Source organism: Alternaria novae-zelandiae (assembly GCF_023758075.1).
Source record: "Alternaria novae-zelandiae strain BMP 2774 chromosome Unknown scaffold_14, whole genome shotgun sequence".
Classification (NCBI taxonomy): domain Eukaryota; kingdom Fungi; phylum Ascomycota; class Dothideomycetes; order Pleosporales; family Pleosporaceae; genus Alternaria; species Alternaria novae-zelandiae.
This window is the reverse complement of record NW_026056974.1, coordinates 340201-355736: the sequence shown is the minus strand read 5'-3', so window position 1 is coordinate 355736 and position 15536 is coordinate 340201. Positions and strand designations below refer to the sequence as shown.

The following is a 15536-nucleotide window of genomic DNA, read 5'->3' as shown; positions in this document are numbered from 1 at the left end:
GACAGCAGTGGCTCCGCCCAACAAACGGAATGATCCCGTGGCGATTGGATGGACCTCGTGTGGTATCCAACGGACACTTTGCTCGGCTATCGCAACAGTACTAGTCGACCAGTCACTTTGACAGCGAAGTCAGCAAGTGTCAAGAAGAGGCGATCGTGCAGATGCTGTCGACCAAGATGAGATGCAAGTCTTACCAAGAGTAGGGAAACGAACCAGGTTATCCTCTCGGGAGAGCTTTCGGCTAATGTCACTAAGGAGGACGGTATCCTGGGGCAAGGTACTTGTGCTGTACACGGCTTCTTAACGGGTCAACTCATGCCTTCACTTCGGCCCGCTAGTTGCTCAGTCCTGGCGACGCACTTCGCCAAAGCTTGTCCAAGCGCCTTGCAGACTACGTCCGGTGTGTAAGTGGACCAGCGTCCACACTACATGGCTTGCCAGGTTACGACGTGGTGGATCCATTCATTGGACCAAACGGCCGTTGCCGAAAGCAAGTGCTGGGATCTGAACAATGCGATAGTGAAAGAGGGATCGAGGGGATAGCGTCGTACGGCATCAAACACAACATCCGCCCTGAACCCTGCATCTGCACCAGGACATACATGAGTTCCTTTGTCGAGAGGACATATGCGCCGACCAAAACATTTCCAATGAGCTCGCGGACGTGCGAGCTGGCAGCGCTGAGCAGCTCAGCAACTCTTCAGCCACCGGCGGTATCAGCGGAGGACGTGGCATTTTGTGCTTCCTGATTGGCACCTATACATATCTCCAGACGGAACATGGCTTGTGGGAGGCTAGTCCATCGCTACGTCCATACCAGCGGTATCCGCTGCTGAAGGTACCTGGCGATTGTACCACCACGCCGCATGTACCTGGTCAGTCCGTACGAGTGGCATGCTCAGACTGGAATTGTTCCCGTGCAATCCTTCTGAGAACACCAGATTATTCTGGCATACTCCCTGTCGGCCTGGCATGAAAGAACCGGATCGGTGCAATGTTTACCTGCAGCGTCCCGTAGAAGTACGGCGCACGTCCCTCCTACCTTTCGTTGCAAACGTGGCCCAATTCCTCACGTATCTCGGATATCTGCACAATTGCAACTCCGTTGGAACCTGTCATTGGTGCACACACTGTCGGTGTGTGTTCAGCCTTGCTCCCGTTGGCGATACTCGAGATACGGTATACAGCATAGACACTGCTGGCTTGTCTCTGCAACAATAATCTGTCTACCGTCAAACATTGCAGGCTGAATGCAATTTCTGGATCAGACATATCTTTCTCTTCGTAGTGAGACATGGCGCGCTCTAATGCAAGCCCTTTCACCTGCCTGCGACGCGAAGTCATTCACAGTGGACTCTCGACGGGCCCTTGCCTCACCGGACCTTTTCAAACAAGTCGCGTTGTCACGTTCGCTTTGACATACGGTCAGATTGATTGCAGGCCTGCTAACGAAGAAAGGCGGTGTTCATGTCTCAGTACAGACCGCTCAAAGAAGACGAAAGCCAGGTTGCTGCACCAGCTGTCGCGACCCGTGACCACGGCTTGATGAGAGTCGTCTCCAGGGCTCTTGTGTATTTTTTCGTTTTATTTCCTGGCGAATTGGTGCCGTTCTGCAGAGCAGCTTGGATACTTACAGCCTTACCCGCTGTCACTGTGCGTGGCCGGCGGTGGGAGATTCGAACAACTCACACTGCCTTCCGGTCAAAGAAGAGTGACTTCGTAAGATCCTAAGCGGACTCGCTCGAGCTCATTGCGCTGATTGGGTCAAGGATCAATGCATTATGAGGAGGATGGTCATTCGCATGGCGCTCAGATGGGGAGGAGATGGGCGCTTGCTATCGATCATTGTGCATGTGCCCAGACTCTTTCCGCTTCCGCTGGTTACACAGAAGCCGTCACAGTGGGATGACAGTCGGCTCGAATTACCTCGATCAGCCAGGTTCATTCAGGGTGAAACTGCTGTGCGGCGAGCCCAAGTTGGAATTGAGCGGCGAACATCAGCAGGTACAGAGCCATGACCAGCGACCTCTTGGAGTTCGCACCCAATTCCGAGTCCAAAGCTATGGCCCGCGTCGAGCAAGGCAAAACAATTTTGTGGCGAAGCCATGTCTTGGTGTGATAGCTGTGTCTATTGGACATGACGCAGGTGAATAAACATCTCAACCCGGCCACACGCCATGCTGAGCGCGCGCTGTGGTGTCGTCGCAGGACCAGCGTCTAAGAGAACTGGCTGCACGACAACGCTGTCAACATGCTCGTACCTCTGATGAGCCGTTTTACCGTACGCATCGGCGCCGTCAGTCGTCCTCCCAAAGTTGACCAGGGTCTGCCATGAGTAATGAAAGACTAGAGGAATCATGCACTCGATCGCCTCAAGCTGTTCACCGCATCAGCAAGCACCAGATGCACGAGACAGACTACGAACAGCATCGAGGGGACAAGTCCAAGAACCCATGCGCGAGTCGAGCGTATCCAGCGATGCGTCTGTTCAGCACGACATGTAGTCTCGTAACACAGCTACTTTTTAGGTGGAAATATCGGATGTGGTGCCTCTTTGGGTAAAACCAGAAAGTAAAGTGCGCGACAACGTGTCGATAGAGGATGTACTGAACTAGTCGTGCCTCACGTACTCAGGCGACGCGTACATCCTCAACGCATTTGTTCCATTATCTCTCAACGGCCTTCTCATGCAAAGCATGTGCCAAATCGCGACACAACTATCATAAATTCATCCACTATACGAGAACCTCTCTTGGTTTTCTTGGTGTCGATCAAGATTATGAGGCACTGGCTCACCCAGTATTCTTGCTTTCACCGATGTTGTCTTCACGATCGTTCCACAAACGTCACGGCATGCACAAGAGAAAAGCCCGTAGCCCTTCAAGGCTATCTCAAATATCACAGCCTGAACGGTACTCCGCCCCCTCTGGCGCATCGAATAGTACCACCAAGCTGTCAGAATTGCCTTTCCTCGTGCCCGACGGGTGCCGCGTTGGGACGTGTCTCACACAACCTGACGAGGCGGAAGCAAGAGTGCAGTCGGTCCGCTGCCCCACCAAACCACTCTTGCACGACGGACTCCTTAATTGCCATCTTGTTAGGCTTTCCATAACGGCGCCTGGTAGTGCCTTTTCGCTAAAACAAAAAGGATGCAAGGATGATCCTCGCATTGTGTCTATGAGAAAGCACGACTTCCGGTTAAAATCTCAAGAACGACTGTCAAGGAGCGTTACAGGTGACGAATTGCGGGCACACAGCGTCTTGCGAAAGGACGTTTGGTGCACATAATAGTCGAGGGAGCACGCTCTGTACCCCGGAGAAGGTTCTGACTGACAGCTGCGGTGATGCAATCAAGCTTTGTGGCGCTTTCCACACGGTAGGACGACTTACGACGACACTCGAGCAGCAGATGCACGTTCAGTGAAAGCAGCAAAAGCATGCGCGCATCACCACACCGATACTCGCTTTACTAGCTGCACACCGGTGTATTGGTTCTTGAGAACGCAATTCGATGCTCTCAGTGCGACAAGAGGAGCCTCACCCTGCCCCTCTCGGTGTGCAACAATTGAGATAGGTATCCGATATCGATACCGCTGTCTATCTACTAGGTCCATCTCTCACGCAATACTACCCATGTCCGCTAGATGCCTCCGCGATCTACATCTATGGTGCTAACATAGTGCCCGAGGAGTAGTCCACTCCATTGACCTGGAAACCCAGACGGATCGCACGAACCGATGCCCGTTTCTAGTCGCCGCGACCAAGCGAGATCATTCACTCTATTGGATCCATCGACGCCGAACCATTCAAAAAGGACGGCGAGCAACGACAGGGAGCTTGCATGCATATGGCCTTGGCAATCTATCCAGACAGACCCCAAACACCTGCTCCGGGTCAGATGCGCAAATGAGGACAAGTGTCACGGCACCGGCTAGCTTGGGCGCTTCAGGTACCACGGCGTACGATTTGACATGTTCCTGACAGCACTGACAGGTGTCACGGTGCGAGTCTTTATGCGCGAGCATGGTTGAACAGTCGCTACGGAAGGTGAGCCGATTAGGGCAAGCATGCCTCACTCTTTGGGCTCTCTTCGTGACTCTTTCCCTTCTTACCTTTCCTTACTGCGGCAACGTACCTCGTCTGTCTCCCCCTTACGAACGCGCGTCACATGTTCTTCTTCTTCACATGACCTCACGTGTTTGTCATTGTCTATTCCATCTCTTTAGGCGGTGGCCACCACACCAGCCAGCACATCGGGTCACACACACGCATATGGACCGTAGGGGAGATGTACGCTGCAGCTCCTCGGAGTAGGGCGGACTCTTCCATTCAATTGCCGCACACGGCGAAGACGCCATCGAGCTATAGCCTCTAGTTCCATGTAAGTACCCTCTCCCTCCTCCGCTCCGCTCCCGTGCGGAGGCCCACACTGACAGACGATCCTATCGGTGTGAAAAGGAAGAAACTGTGTCACGTTTATATACCCTCCACCAACGTGGCCGCCACCATGCAACCAGCCGGGCAACTCAAGATACGTGCCGAAGACGCCGACGGACGCCTTTTGTTAGTTCACCGATAAGCGTCATGACAAGACTGCCGACAGCCTGTCATTTGGCTTGACGCTCCGTCTTCTTCTAAGTCATACTGCCGGCCGAGGTAGTTGGCAAAACCCCGCTCCCGGTCGTGGAGGTAATATCCGTCTTCATTCCAAGTATTGGGAGGACGTCACGGATGTCAGAAACCGCACGTTTGGTACATGCTCCCGCTGTGGAGGAGGCCCGTATATCACATTTCCATTACTGTATTGATGCAGTCGGCCTAATTTGTCCTCTGCCTTCCGCTGTCACTTCCTCTTTTGACAGCAGGGCCTGGAACGCTCTTTGAAGGCATTGTACCGGCGCTTAGAGTGAGCTTTCCACTGGCTGGCATGGACTGGAATGATGAGATGATAACCGATCGGTGGAAGATGTATTTGCCTTGCGGGGACGGGACGAGTCAGGCGGACCAGGAGCAAACACTGCGACTGACTTTGGCAACGGTTGTACAGTCTGCAGTTGGTTCAAAGGCTCCTGAATGGATACGAAGATAGTATGATTAAGCACACAGTATGAACAACTCAGTATGAACATGACAATAGTCTCATCATTGACCACGACTACACAAAAGATTATCTCAGAAGAAAGTAAGCAAGAGCAAAAAACGCCCATTCAAAACAACAAGCAATCATAGCCAGCCACTCAATCGGGGCCGATGCTCGTCCATCCCATCCTACAAAACACCTTACAAAAACAATGACAATAGCCCTTCGAAGCACGCTGACTCTGCTCCTTCATGCGCTTCATGCGGTCGTGATGCTGCGCCCGATATAATATATACACAATACACAAAGTTTTACGCCCCAACATGCTCGTTATGGATGGAGCATGCACATACAATGGATGAAGAATGTAATGACACCCCACACATATGCCGTCGTGATAGTCTCAACGGGATGAGCCAGATTGCTTAGGAAGAGGCGAGGGGTTGTACGTCCATCCGCCATCGCGAACGAGGCGTTCTCTTGCCTCGCGCTCCTTGCGCTTCTCTTCGGCGGTGACTTCGTCGTTGGCCCAGTAAGCACTGCTGGTGCGCTCGCGGAAACGCTTGTGGCGCTCTTTGTTGGGGAAGACCTTTTCCATCTCGAGCGGTGCAATGGGACCGAAGATGTGCTCGGGATCCATGAGCTGTTGGTTGCTCAGCATCTCGCGGAGGTTGGGGGTGTTAACCCAGCTGGGCTGCTCGAACTCGTTCTCAGAGTCTTCGTCTTCCGAGTCGGTCATGATCTCAGGCAGCTTGATGTCATCTCCGTTGGGGTACTGTATCGTGGGTGCCTGGGATTGGGGTTGGTATGCGGACTCCGCGAACGGAATCTTGCCCTTTGCAAACTGAGCATGTGCCGGAGTAGTTGGGTTGAGGTTCTTCGCCTGTTGCGATGGTCGTTTGGCCGGGCGATGGAGGGTCTCGTCGCTCTCGCCTGGGAACTGTCGCTTGGGAGGAGGCTTTGCAGGATTCACAGGAGGAATGTTGATACGGTTCGCATCCTGAACCGTCTGCAGGCGAGATATAGGTCGGGCAGCTCCAAGATCAGCGCGCGGTGGTTGAGACGTTGAAGCCTTGGGCTTTTCAACCACAGATTGCGGGCGGGCGGCTTGAGGCGCGGGAGGCTTAGAGATCGGCCTTGCAGACTTGGTTCCGGGTGCAGACTTAGTAGACAAAGCTGAAGCCGGGCGGTTCGCTGCGGCTGTAGGAGGCCTTGATGAAGGTCCTACAGATTTCCCCAAATTCTGAGGAGCCGATGGGAGAGGTTTGCTAGACGACGGAGCCGGACGAGCAGCAGGGGGAGGTGCCTGTCCGTACTGGCTGCTCTTCAGGTTGACCATAATCTTCTGGGGTGCCTTTGCCTTTGTAATAGCGTCCTTGCTTGATGGTTTGGCAAGTTTCCTAGGCTCCCGAAGAGGTGCCTTCGTTGTCTTAGTGGTAGGCAACAGGCTCTTGGGAGGTGGAGGGGGTGGCATTTCGTCGCCAGAGTCCACGTCTTGCTCCCTGGAGGAAGCAGTGTTTGATCGAGGGATGCCAGGTCGAGACACGGGCTGTTGCGGTGCTGCCTGGGCTGGTGTCTTACTCGCAGCCGATGCAGTGGGTTGCCTAAGACTTGATTGCGACGACATAGCGGTCGGTGTCTTTGCGCCCATGGCTCTGGCCTTCTGGGCATGTGCAGCAGCCTTGCTTTGTTCCTTCTCGCGCATCTGCCTGAGCTTGTCCTCAGCACGCTGTTGTTGCTTGGTCTCTCTCATTTCCTTCTCTCTCGCGTCCTTCTCCTTCTGCTTCTCGCGTTCAGTGGAGCTGCGAGTCCGTCGACCGTCTCCCTTGAGTGGACTACCGGGCATGGTAGCACTCTTACCGGACTTGATAGAGTCCTTGGAAGGTGAGCGCATATGAGTGAAGATGGTGGCCGGTCTCTCTGCGCGCTTGGGGCTGCTTAGGGCATCTTCTGATGGGTCTGAAGAGGGGAACTTGGGCCTAGCAGGGCTCTCCTTGAGTGCATCCATCTTCACCTGAGCGCTGGTAGCACTCGATCCGATGAGCTTTTCTTTCGCTGCGCGGAATGCTGAATACAGTTTAGATTTCGAAGCACTGAGGGGGCCATCCATGTATTTCTTACTAGTCGGAGAGCCAACCGGCGTGGTTGATTCAGCAACTGCTGTGAGATCCGGATTTGAGACTGAAGTGAGCTTCGGTGGCACATGCCTAGCTGGAGAGACCTGGACGTCAGCAGTATGGCTCTTGTTAAAAGCAGGCCTGGCGACCTTGGGTGCAACTGCTGCTGTCCGAACCGGCGAGATCCAGTCGTCATCGTCGTCATCCTCTTGTGCGGGTTCGGGTGCTGGAAGACTCGGGTACGCTGGCTGTGAAGTCTGAACAGGTGCCACCTCTTCCTTTGCTTGTGTGGGTTCCTGAGGCTGCGACTGCGCAGATGTGATGTTCTGGCTAATGCGCTTCGGCGCTTCGTTCTGCTGCTTGAGCATGTTGATTCGCTCGAATAGACGCTGGGTCGACGTCTTGTTGTGAACCTTCGTTGTCTCCGATTCCTCTCGCTGAAGCTCCGGGCGTTCCATATCCACATCCGAGTCATCGGCGTGTTGTATCTCCGCAGGATGCGCGAGCTGCGAGCCTCCCAGACTCTTTCCTCCTGTGAATCTGCCCATCTGGCTGTTGCGGGCTTTGCTCTGGTCGATGTGACTAATGCGCGATACTCGGTTGCCCATGCTCTTCTTCGGGAGCAATGGCTCGCGTGCGGGAAGGGAGGCAAAGGTAAGACTGCTTTTCCTAACGAGCGGCTTTACAGGGCTGGAGTTGTCTGAAGGGGAGCGCACATCATCGTCCATGTCCATTTGATCATCGATATCATGGTGAATGAGGGTGTCGTTGTGCTCGACTTCTGGGGACGCAGGCGGCGGGCCCGAGGGCGTAGTCGAGTGGTCAGGCGCGTAGATATTCTTTGGCTCAGGCGCCAGGGCGCGGTTGTTCGCGGTGTCAAGCGCGTCGTGGGTCTCGGCGGAGATGCTGTACTGTTCGGAAACTACGCGTGGTGGCTCTGGGAAGTCCTCCATATCCTCCATGCTGTGATCCTCCGCGTCAGAAAGGTCGTGGTGAATCATTGTACCATCGGCATCAGATCGCGAGCGGTCGGCCTTGTATTCGTCATCCACTTCCATCGCATCGGCATCCGCGTCCTTGGCGCGCGAAGCTTCGCGCGAGGCATTCTTGCTCGCGAAAGCCTCATTCGCTGAAACGAAAGAATCGCCAGTGTCGCGGTCTTCTTCCTTATCGTGTATCGATTGACGGAAGGATTGAGTGGGCTGTGTGGGTTGTGTTGAGAAGCTTTGTGGCGGTGAGAAGACCTCGCTGGCTTCTGAAGTCATTACTGTCTCTTGCGAGGACTGGACTGGGTTCCATGCTGGTGCAAGAGGCTGTGCTGGGCGCTTATCGAATACATTCGCTTGGAAGCTAGTATCAATGTTCTCCTTGCCGGCGCTCTCGGGCTTGGTAAACAGCTGTCGCGCGATGGGCGTGCGGGCGACGGTAGGCGACTGTCGAACCGTGTTCTCTGCGTCTTCGGCGATCTGGAATCTAGCCTTGACGTTTCGCAGACTCTCTTCGGCGGCGCTTGTGCGTTTCTGCGCGTTCGCAGACTTGATGCTGGCAAGAGGCTGGCTGATGTTAGTATGGGATGGAAGGCGACGCGCAAACTCTTACCTGGCGATCGACCGCCTTCTTTCGCGCGGTGCGAGGCGTCTTGCCGCGTAATTTGCCGGGTGTCTTGAAGACATCGAGGTTGTGTCTACCGGAGAGTCAGTTCGGCGCGTATTGACGCAAGGTAGACGCGACATACGGTCTGTCGCTGGCCAAAATGTCGAACATGTGCTCGTTGAGCCATTCCAGCTCATTGCGCACAGAGAAGCCAAAATCCTCCAATTCTTGGGATACAAGCGTGTTGGATTGATGGCGCTCCTCGAGGATCCATCCAGCGGACCCTACAGTGGGTGCCTTTGTGCGGGCAGCCATGGCGAATGTGTGCGAGGTAGAAGTAAGTGCGGGTGGTTGGGCGCGTCGCGGTGCTGGCAGTCGCGTTCCGGATAAAGGTCAGGTGTCGTCTAGGTTAGCTGAGCATGTCGTCTCGAAGCAATTCAGTCCTGTATATCAACGCCAAAGGCAAAAGGGCAGTCCTGGGGGGGTCGTCGTCGGGGCGTTGGGGTGTTGGACCTTGAATGTTGTGACGCGGGACGAATCCAAACAATCGAGTGGGCCGCCCATCGCGCTGGCCATAGCGTTGCCAAGCCCGCCTCTCCCTTTTGGGACGACACCTGCATCATCGCTCACCATGGTGCACTGCGTTGCATCCTCTCTGACTATTTAGCCTTGCTATCATTGCTCGAGATATCGCATGTTTAAGCCCTCTCTCGCTTGTGTCGGTGGTGGTGGCTAAGTATAGCACGCGGCAAAGGCCCGCCAAACGATCGCTGTAGCCGTTGAACACTGACCACCTGGCTGTCTTTGTCGCTGCTTCTTCGCCTCGGCCTATCGATTAGCTACTTTCACTCCTTGTACTCATCGCGTCCTTCGGTATTCGCGCTCGAGGATGGAAGTGAGCTATCTAGCCACATACTTGTGAGCGCCGTCGCTGCAAGGAGCGCGCCAAAGTAGACTTCAAGAGCGCGTTTACTCCTGTGTGCAACTAACCTTCAATGTATGCAATCAAAGAGCTTCACTGGAGCGTTGAGGTCCTGTAGTCATGCGTACGTATACAGGATCCAATTGAAATGAGTAGAACGATGATTGGCATGGGGTTGGGAGGTACCAGTGGCTCCTCACCCCTCTGAACCAAGTAATGACACGAAATGCTGACCTTGAGCCAAACCCCTACGGTGCACCGCTTGTCAACTGCGCTGGTCCGTGATTTCTTGCTGCCTCCCACAGCCGTCTCGGCCACACTGTCGCACATAATATTTCCTTGGTTGCTCTGGTCGCATTTCACTTCAAAAAAGCTTTTACTTGAAAGCAGCACTTCCGCCATCAGAGTTCCATTTCTGTCACTCCTACACATCCACGCCACTCACGACCTCTCATCTACCTCTGAAATCATGTCTCCTTCAAGGGACCCCAGAATTCCGGCGGACGACAATTCTTATAACAATCATTCTCCTCTTGGGCGCATGCAGGAAACTACATGGGGATGCGAAAGTCCGACGGAAGACAGTCTTCCCAATAATCCTCCTGGGCGCAGGCGGGAAATGCTCAACTGTGATGACCCTCCCAGCTACTCGTCGCTTACCATACGACGCTCCCATGACCCAGAGCACCCTTGGAATAGACCTCCGTCAACATATCGACCTCTCGTGCGTGCTTCCTCCACAGCTGGACCATCTCTTGTCTCTCACCGCCAACCGATACGACAACAAAGCGAGCATGAGCTTCGCAACGCAGCGCAATCTTCTCCCGAATCGCGACTAGGTTCACTCATGACATCCCCGCCATTCCTGCCATCACTGTCACCACTGCCATCGCAGGCACCGCTATCATCAGGGTCATCATGGTTGATAAAAGAGCCACCACGATCATTACGGCCAGCGCGGCCTGCATCAACCACAAAACCACCAGGGGCTGTATTCACGCCCGACCAGCCTCCTTTGTTCTCAACATCCCATGCTCGGGTGGGCATGACTGTCAACCAAGCCGGCACTTCAGCCGAAGCAAAGTTCCCCGGGCTCACACGGCCCTGGCCATGGGGCTATACCTCTTCAAATACTACCGATACCTCCGCGAAAATTATCGCGCCCATCAATCAGGAGACGGGAGAGGTACATGGATCTCATTCCGCCAAGCTTGCTTACGCAAATGTCGATTTCAGCACTCCTTCTTCCGCCTCCAGAGATACATCAAGGACTACGTTACCAATTCGAAGTCTTGGTGACAGACATAAGCCGCCAGTCTTCGGAGAGCCTACACCTCTCAAGTCTAGAGTTCTCAAGCCCACAATTTGGGAGCCTCCAGCTTACCAGCCTAATGTCTACACTTCACCCAAATCGGCCTCGGATGCCTGGATAAAGGCCCCACCAAAAACCATGTCTCGGGCTTCTGGCTACGAACCAACACAACTCGACGGCTCACCAGGCCTCAGAGCACGCCTAGCAACTATTCGTGATCTTCGCCAGCGGAAATACACTGACGCAGAGATCGACACAATGGTCGCGGATATGGGCAATGTTGGACTCTCCTTCCCCGAGCTTTTGGAGATGCTCAGGAACGGACCACAGACGGACACCTCTGCTAAGAAAGCGGAGCGCGCTCAGAGCAAGGTTGTTGCGCGACCGACGACTAGCACAACCCCCACAACACCTGCCAAACGCGATGTGCCGACATACTCCCTCAACCCCTCTGACGTGGCAGGCAGGAGGACTCAGTTGCCCGTCAGGAGCCAGAAGACCACAAAAACTATCAAATCGCGTTTCGCAGTCGAGAACCTCGCTTCGGTGCAGACGGATCCCGCTGCCTGTGCCGAGCTGGACAGGGTGCTGGCTATAGATAAGTCCAAGGCCCCCGAAGAGAAGGTTCCCGAGGAAGAGTTCGAGACACTGAACTTGGACTCGGACGAAGAGGAGTGGGACAAGATTGACGCGGACGATGAGTGGGAGGTTGTCGATGACCCGAGAGCAGAAGTGGAGAAGAACGCGGTTTAGATGCGTATAGCTGGATCCTCGGGTATCTCTCCTTCTCGGCTCACGTTGTAGCCTTAGATTAGCTTGAGGTGATTCTTCAACTGCAGGCTCTCATCACTCGAGAGGTACTTTGGGGTACAGTGAAGTAGGCAGTAGGCCAAAGCAATGAAAGCCAGGGCACGAGCCATTCGACTAGACTTCTCTATGCAGCTATACATTCCATCGCCCATTTTCATCCACTAGTGAACATTTCTCAACGTAAAGAACGTCTATAACCATCCCTCACCGCAACCACAGCGCTCAACCATCGAACCTGCGAAACATGTCTTCTCCTCCTCCTCCCCAAACAGGCGAAAGCCATCCTACCACCCGCCCCTACTGGATCCATCACGAGAGAATCTCACCATCTGATCTCTATCCAGGAGGCAGGCGCGACCGCTTCGGAGGAATAGACCCAAGCCAACCATACCGCCCGTCTTCGCCCATACAACGAGCAGCCAGCTCTCTAGCCCAACCAGAATCCGCTGCGCTACCAGAAGATTACCACTCCCCATCACTAACTGAAATCTTCCCCCCTTCCGTCACCGCAACACTCCTCGACCCTACCCCTCTACCAAGAACCAATCCAGGTCAGCGTAGGCGTGTTGTACATCCTACACCATCTCAAACTTCCACAACCACCACAACCACCCTACCCACCTTCCTCGCCAGCAACCTCCTCCCACTCCTGCCCTCACACCCCCTCTACCCCACCCCAGGCACAACATGCGGAATCTGTCAAGACCCGTTCCACGCTGCTCACGCACCCGTTCTCATCACCAACACACCACATTGCGTTGACCATATCTTCGGCTATCAATGTCTGCGCAAGTCGCTCGCATCAGGAATGCCGAATAGCAACAAATGTCCGCTGTGTCGGGCAAAGTGGTTTGAGATAAAGAGAGAAGGATTAGAAGATCTAGCGGAGATTTGGCGGAGTGTAGAGAGGGAAGAAGAGAGGAGTATTAGGAAGGAAAAGGAAGAGGTAGCCCGAGTTGCGAGGAGGATGACGAGAGAGGAGATAGAGGCTCGGAATGCATGGCTCGGTGATGTTGAGCCTGATGAGGTTGATATGACACTAATGGACATGGTAATGATCGTCGCCTGGCGGTACCTTTGCGACATCTCCGTCGGACTTCTCTGGCTGTTTAAGGCAGCTTGTGTCATCATTTGCCTTCTTGAAGTATGGGCATCGAGAGAGGCGTTCCCGTTCTGGCGTAGGTTGCAAGAGGCGTTCAATGTTGATCAGTAGTAAGACGCTTGTGGAAGGGGAAGCGAGGTAACTGAGCTGTAGAGCTCATCACAGGGGAAATGCGAGGAGACGAGATCGTACTAGTATGCCATTATCGTTACACGTAACTGTAACATGCGCGCGTTAAAAATACCATAACAAAGACATCCCATTCACCCATCCACCTGAACGCCGTGCGAGAAACAAATTATGCAATAGCGACGCTGCTTCCACCGTACTGTAAAGGGACTTTTCTGCACTCTTCCAATCACCCTTTTTTCTGTTCTTAGGTCTCAGACCACCTAGCAAGTGTGATACTGGTAGTGTACACCATGGCAACGACACCGATGACCATCATGGAGATGTCACCGAACTTCTCCCAAGGACGGTTGGCGACGCCCTTGTAGTGCAGGTAGGCAGGATAGATGTACACCAGAGGCACACAGGCAAAGCTTCCAATAAGCGCGACGAACTTATCGAGGTCGCTAGCTCCAAGGATAGCGATGGCACCGCAAAGAATGACGAGACACGTCCTGAAGGCGTTCTTCTTCCACTTGGTCATGTTGCTCTGCTTGCCGGATGCGCGACCAAAGATCTTGAGCTCAATGTTACGCATGGCGGGGAAGAGTTGCACTGGTGTGCCGACGAGGACGGCCATGGAGTAGAGGAACTGGACGGCGTTGACGAGCTTGCTGGTCTGGGGGAAGTTGGTGATGACCTCGACGGAAACGTTCTCGCCGAAAGTTCCGTAGCAGAGGACACCGACAGACGTGAAAATGACGGTGATGATGAGCATGACGATGTAGAGGAGCTTGCTGAAGTGCTCGGGTTCTTTCATGCTGGACTGGATGGGGAGGATAAGGCCGATGCCCTCAAAGGTGAAGATCGCGGAACCGATAGTCAGAGTAAAGTCGCGGGGGTTGAAGAGTTCGATAGACGGGTTGAAACCACCCATCTTGGTGATCGATGAGATATCGTACCAGTAGATGTACGTCAAACCGATGAGAATGAAGACATCGGCGAGAAGGGCGGCAGGTCCGAGCTTGGAGATGTTTCGGATGAAGGACATGGGTATCAGAACAGCGATCTGGATACCGATGAGCGCATTGGTTGAGAGGGGCTCCTCGGCGTGAGTAACAGCATCCAGGAACGATCGAAGGTTGTCCGCGGTGAAAATAAGACCAGCGCATACGAAGCCGATTTGCGAAAGCGTGATGGATACCAAGATGAGGGCACGGAATCTCGGTCCCACGACGATAGAACCCAGATCACCGTAACCACCACCACCATACCTCTTTCTTGTCGCCAGCAGCAACTCGAAGCACAGCGCTGTAATGGCAGAAACCATGATCATGGTGATCGACGAAAACAGCATGCCGCCGTTCTTGAAGGCCTTGGGCAAGAACATGATTCCGGTACCGATGAACGCCTTTAGGAGAGTGAAGAAGGTCTTGACTTGGTCCGCATCACCCTGAGCCCTCAGTCTCTTCGAGCTTTGTCGGCGTCCGAGAAGTGGTCTTCGCTCGCCTTGCCCCTCATCTTCTTCTTCAACAGCAGATTCCGCATCCGACGAATCTTCATCAAGATCTTCACCGGCGAATTGGCCATACAGTTCAAGGAACGAAATGAAGTTTCGTGTAACAGGCTCCGAGATGTAGCTGACACGCTTGCTTTGCCGTTGTAAGTATTGGCGTCTCAGACCGCCGGGCGCGAGCTGGTCGCGAACAGGTAGTTCGTCATGGTCAACGTCTGAGATTGACGGGGCAGGGTTGCGGCCAAAGTGGACTGCATCAGAAAAGGTTGCTGCTCGTTGGTGCAACTTTTGCCGTCTGTTCTGTGCCGCAATCTTGTACAGGTCGCGGTGGATGTCGCCACCCTGTAACCGCAACGACGATTCCGGAAGCTGGCGGTCGCCCGAGTTGGAGGCGTTATCTGCGCCCTCTTCTGCCGCTGGCGTCGCTGGGTCAAACTCTGAGAAGTCGAAGCTTGGGTCTAGATGCTGCTCTAGGACCCTGGCTTCCTTGGGGTTGGCACCCGCCGTGGTCTGCGGTGTATCGGTCATCGCGGCGACAGCTTCAATGAATGTTCAAACACCACAGTAGATGACTGGAAAATATCGACGGAGCTACGCAACTTGGGCGTCTGGTAGCTTGGGCGTGGCGGTGAGGTCCAAATGATGAAACAACAGCCAATCAGGGTTTGCAAAGCTCAAATGGTCCGTGTGCCTGACATCACCGTGTTGTGAGGTTTGGCGTTTGCAGTTTGTCGTGACAGAGTAGGAGAATGTGCGAGAAAGCAACAGCGAAGGTTAGCACAGGGGAGGAAAGCTACTTGAAGCAAAACAAGGGACGAGAATCTTCGAAGACGAGACCGCGACGGACCTGGGAAAACATGACGATCTCACTGGCGCCTTGGCACCGAGGCACCTGGGCACGTGTTGCGGAGGTTGGCCATCCCTGCATCAGCCACGCCATCATTGGCGCAACAACCGACCGCGGCCGCATCCTAGG

The 15536-nt window shown here is 54.2% G+C and overlaps 3 protein-coding genes across 3 annotated transcripts; 1 reads left to right on the top strand and 2 right to left on the bottom strand.

Moving 5' to 3' along the window:
* Positions 1 to 5483: 5483 nt before the first annotated feature.
* On the bottom strand, positions 5484 to 9105 carry J4E88_006983 (uncharacterized protein; the record flags this gene model as incomplete). Its single annotated transcript, XM_049400605.1, has 3 exons — positions 5484 to 8750; positions 8797 to 8881; positions 8933 to 9105. The coding sequence occupies 3 exons, from the start codon at positions 9103 to 9105 to the stop codon at positions 5484 to 5486; spliced, it is 3525 nt and encodes a 1174-aa protein (XP_049253553.1).
* A 2057-nt stretch (positions 9106 to 11162) lies between these two features.
* J4E88_006982 (uncharacterized protein) lies at positions 11163 to 11777 on the top strand (the record flags this gene model as incomplete). Its single annotated transcript, XM_049400604.1, has 1 exon — positions 11163 to 11777. The coding sequence occupies one exon, from the start codon at positions 11163 to 11165 to the stop codon at positions 11775 to 11777; it is 615 nt and encodes a 204-aa protein (XP_049253552.1).
* A 1535-nt stretch (positions 11778 to 13312) lies between these two features.
* On the bottom strand, positions 13313 to 15088 carry J4E88_006981 (uncharacterized protein; the record flags this gene model as incomplete). The annotated part of the gene is made up of 1 exon (XM_049400603.1): positions 13313 to 15088. The coding sequence occupies one exon, from the start codon at positions 15086 to 15088 to the stop codon at positions 13313 to 13315; it is 1776 nt and encodes a 591-aa protein (XP_049253551.1).
* Between the last annotated feature and the right edge of the window lie 448 nt (positions 15089 to 15536).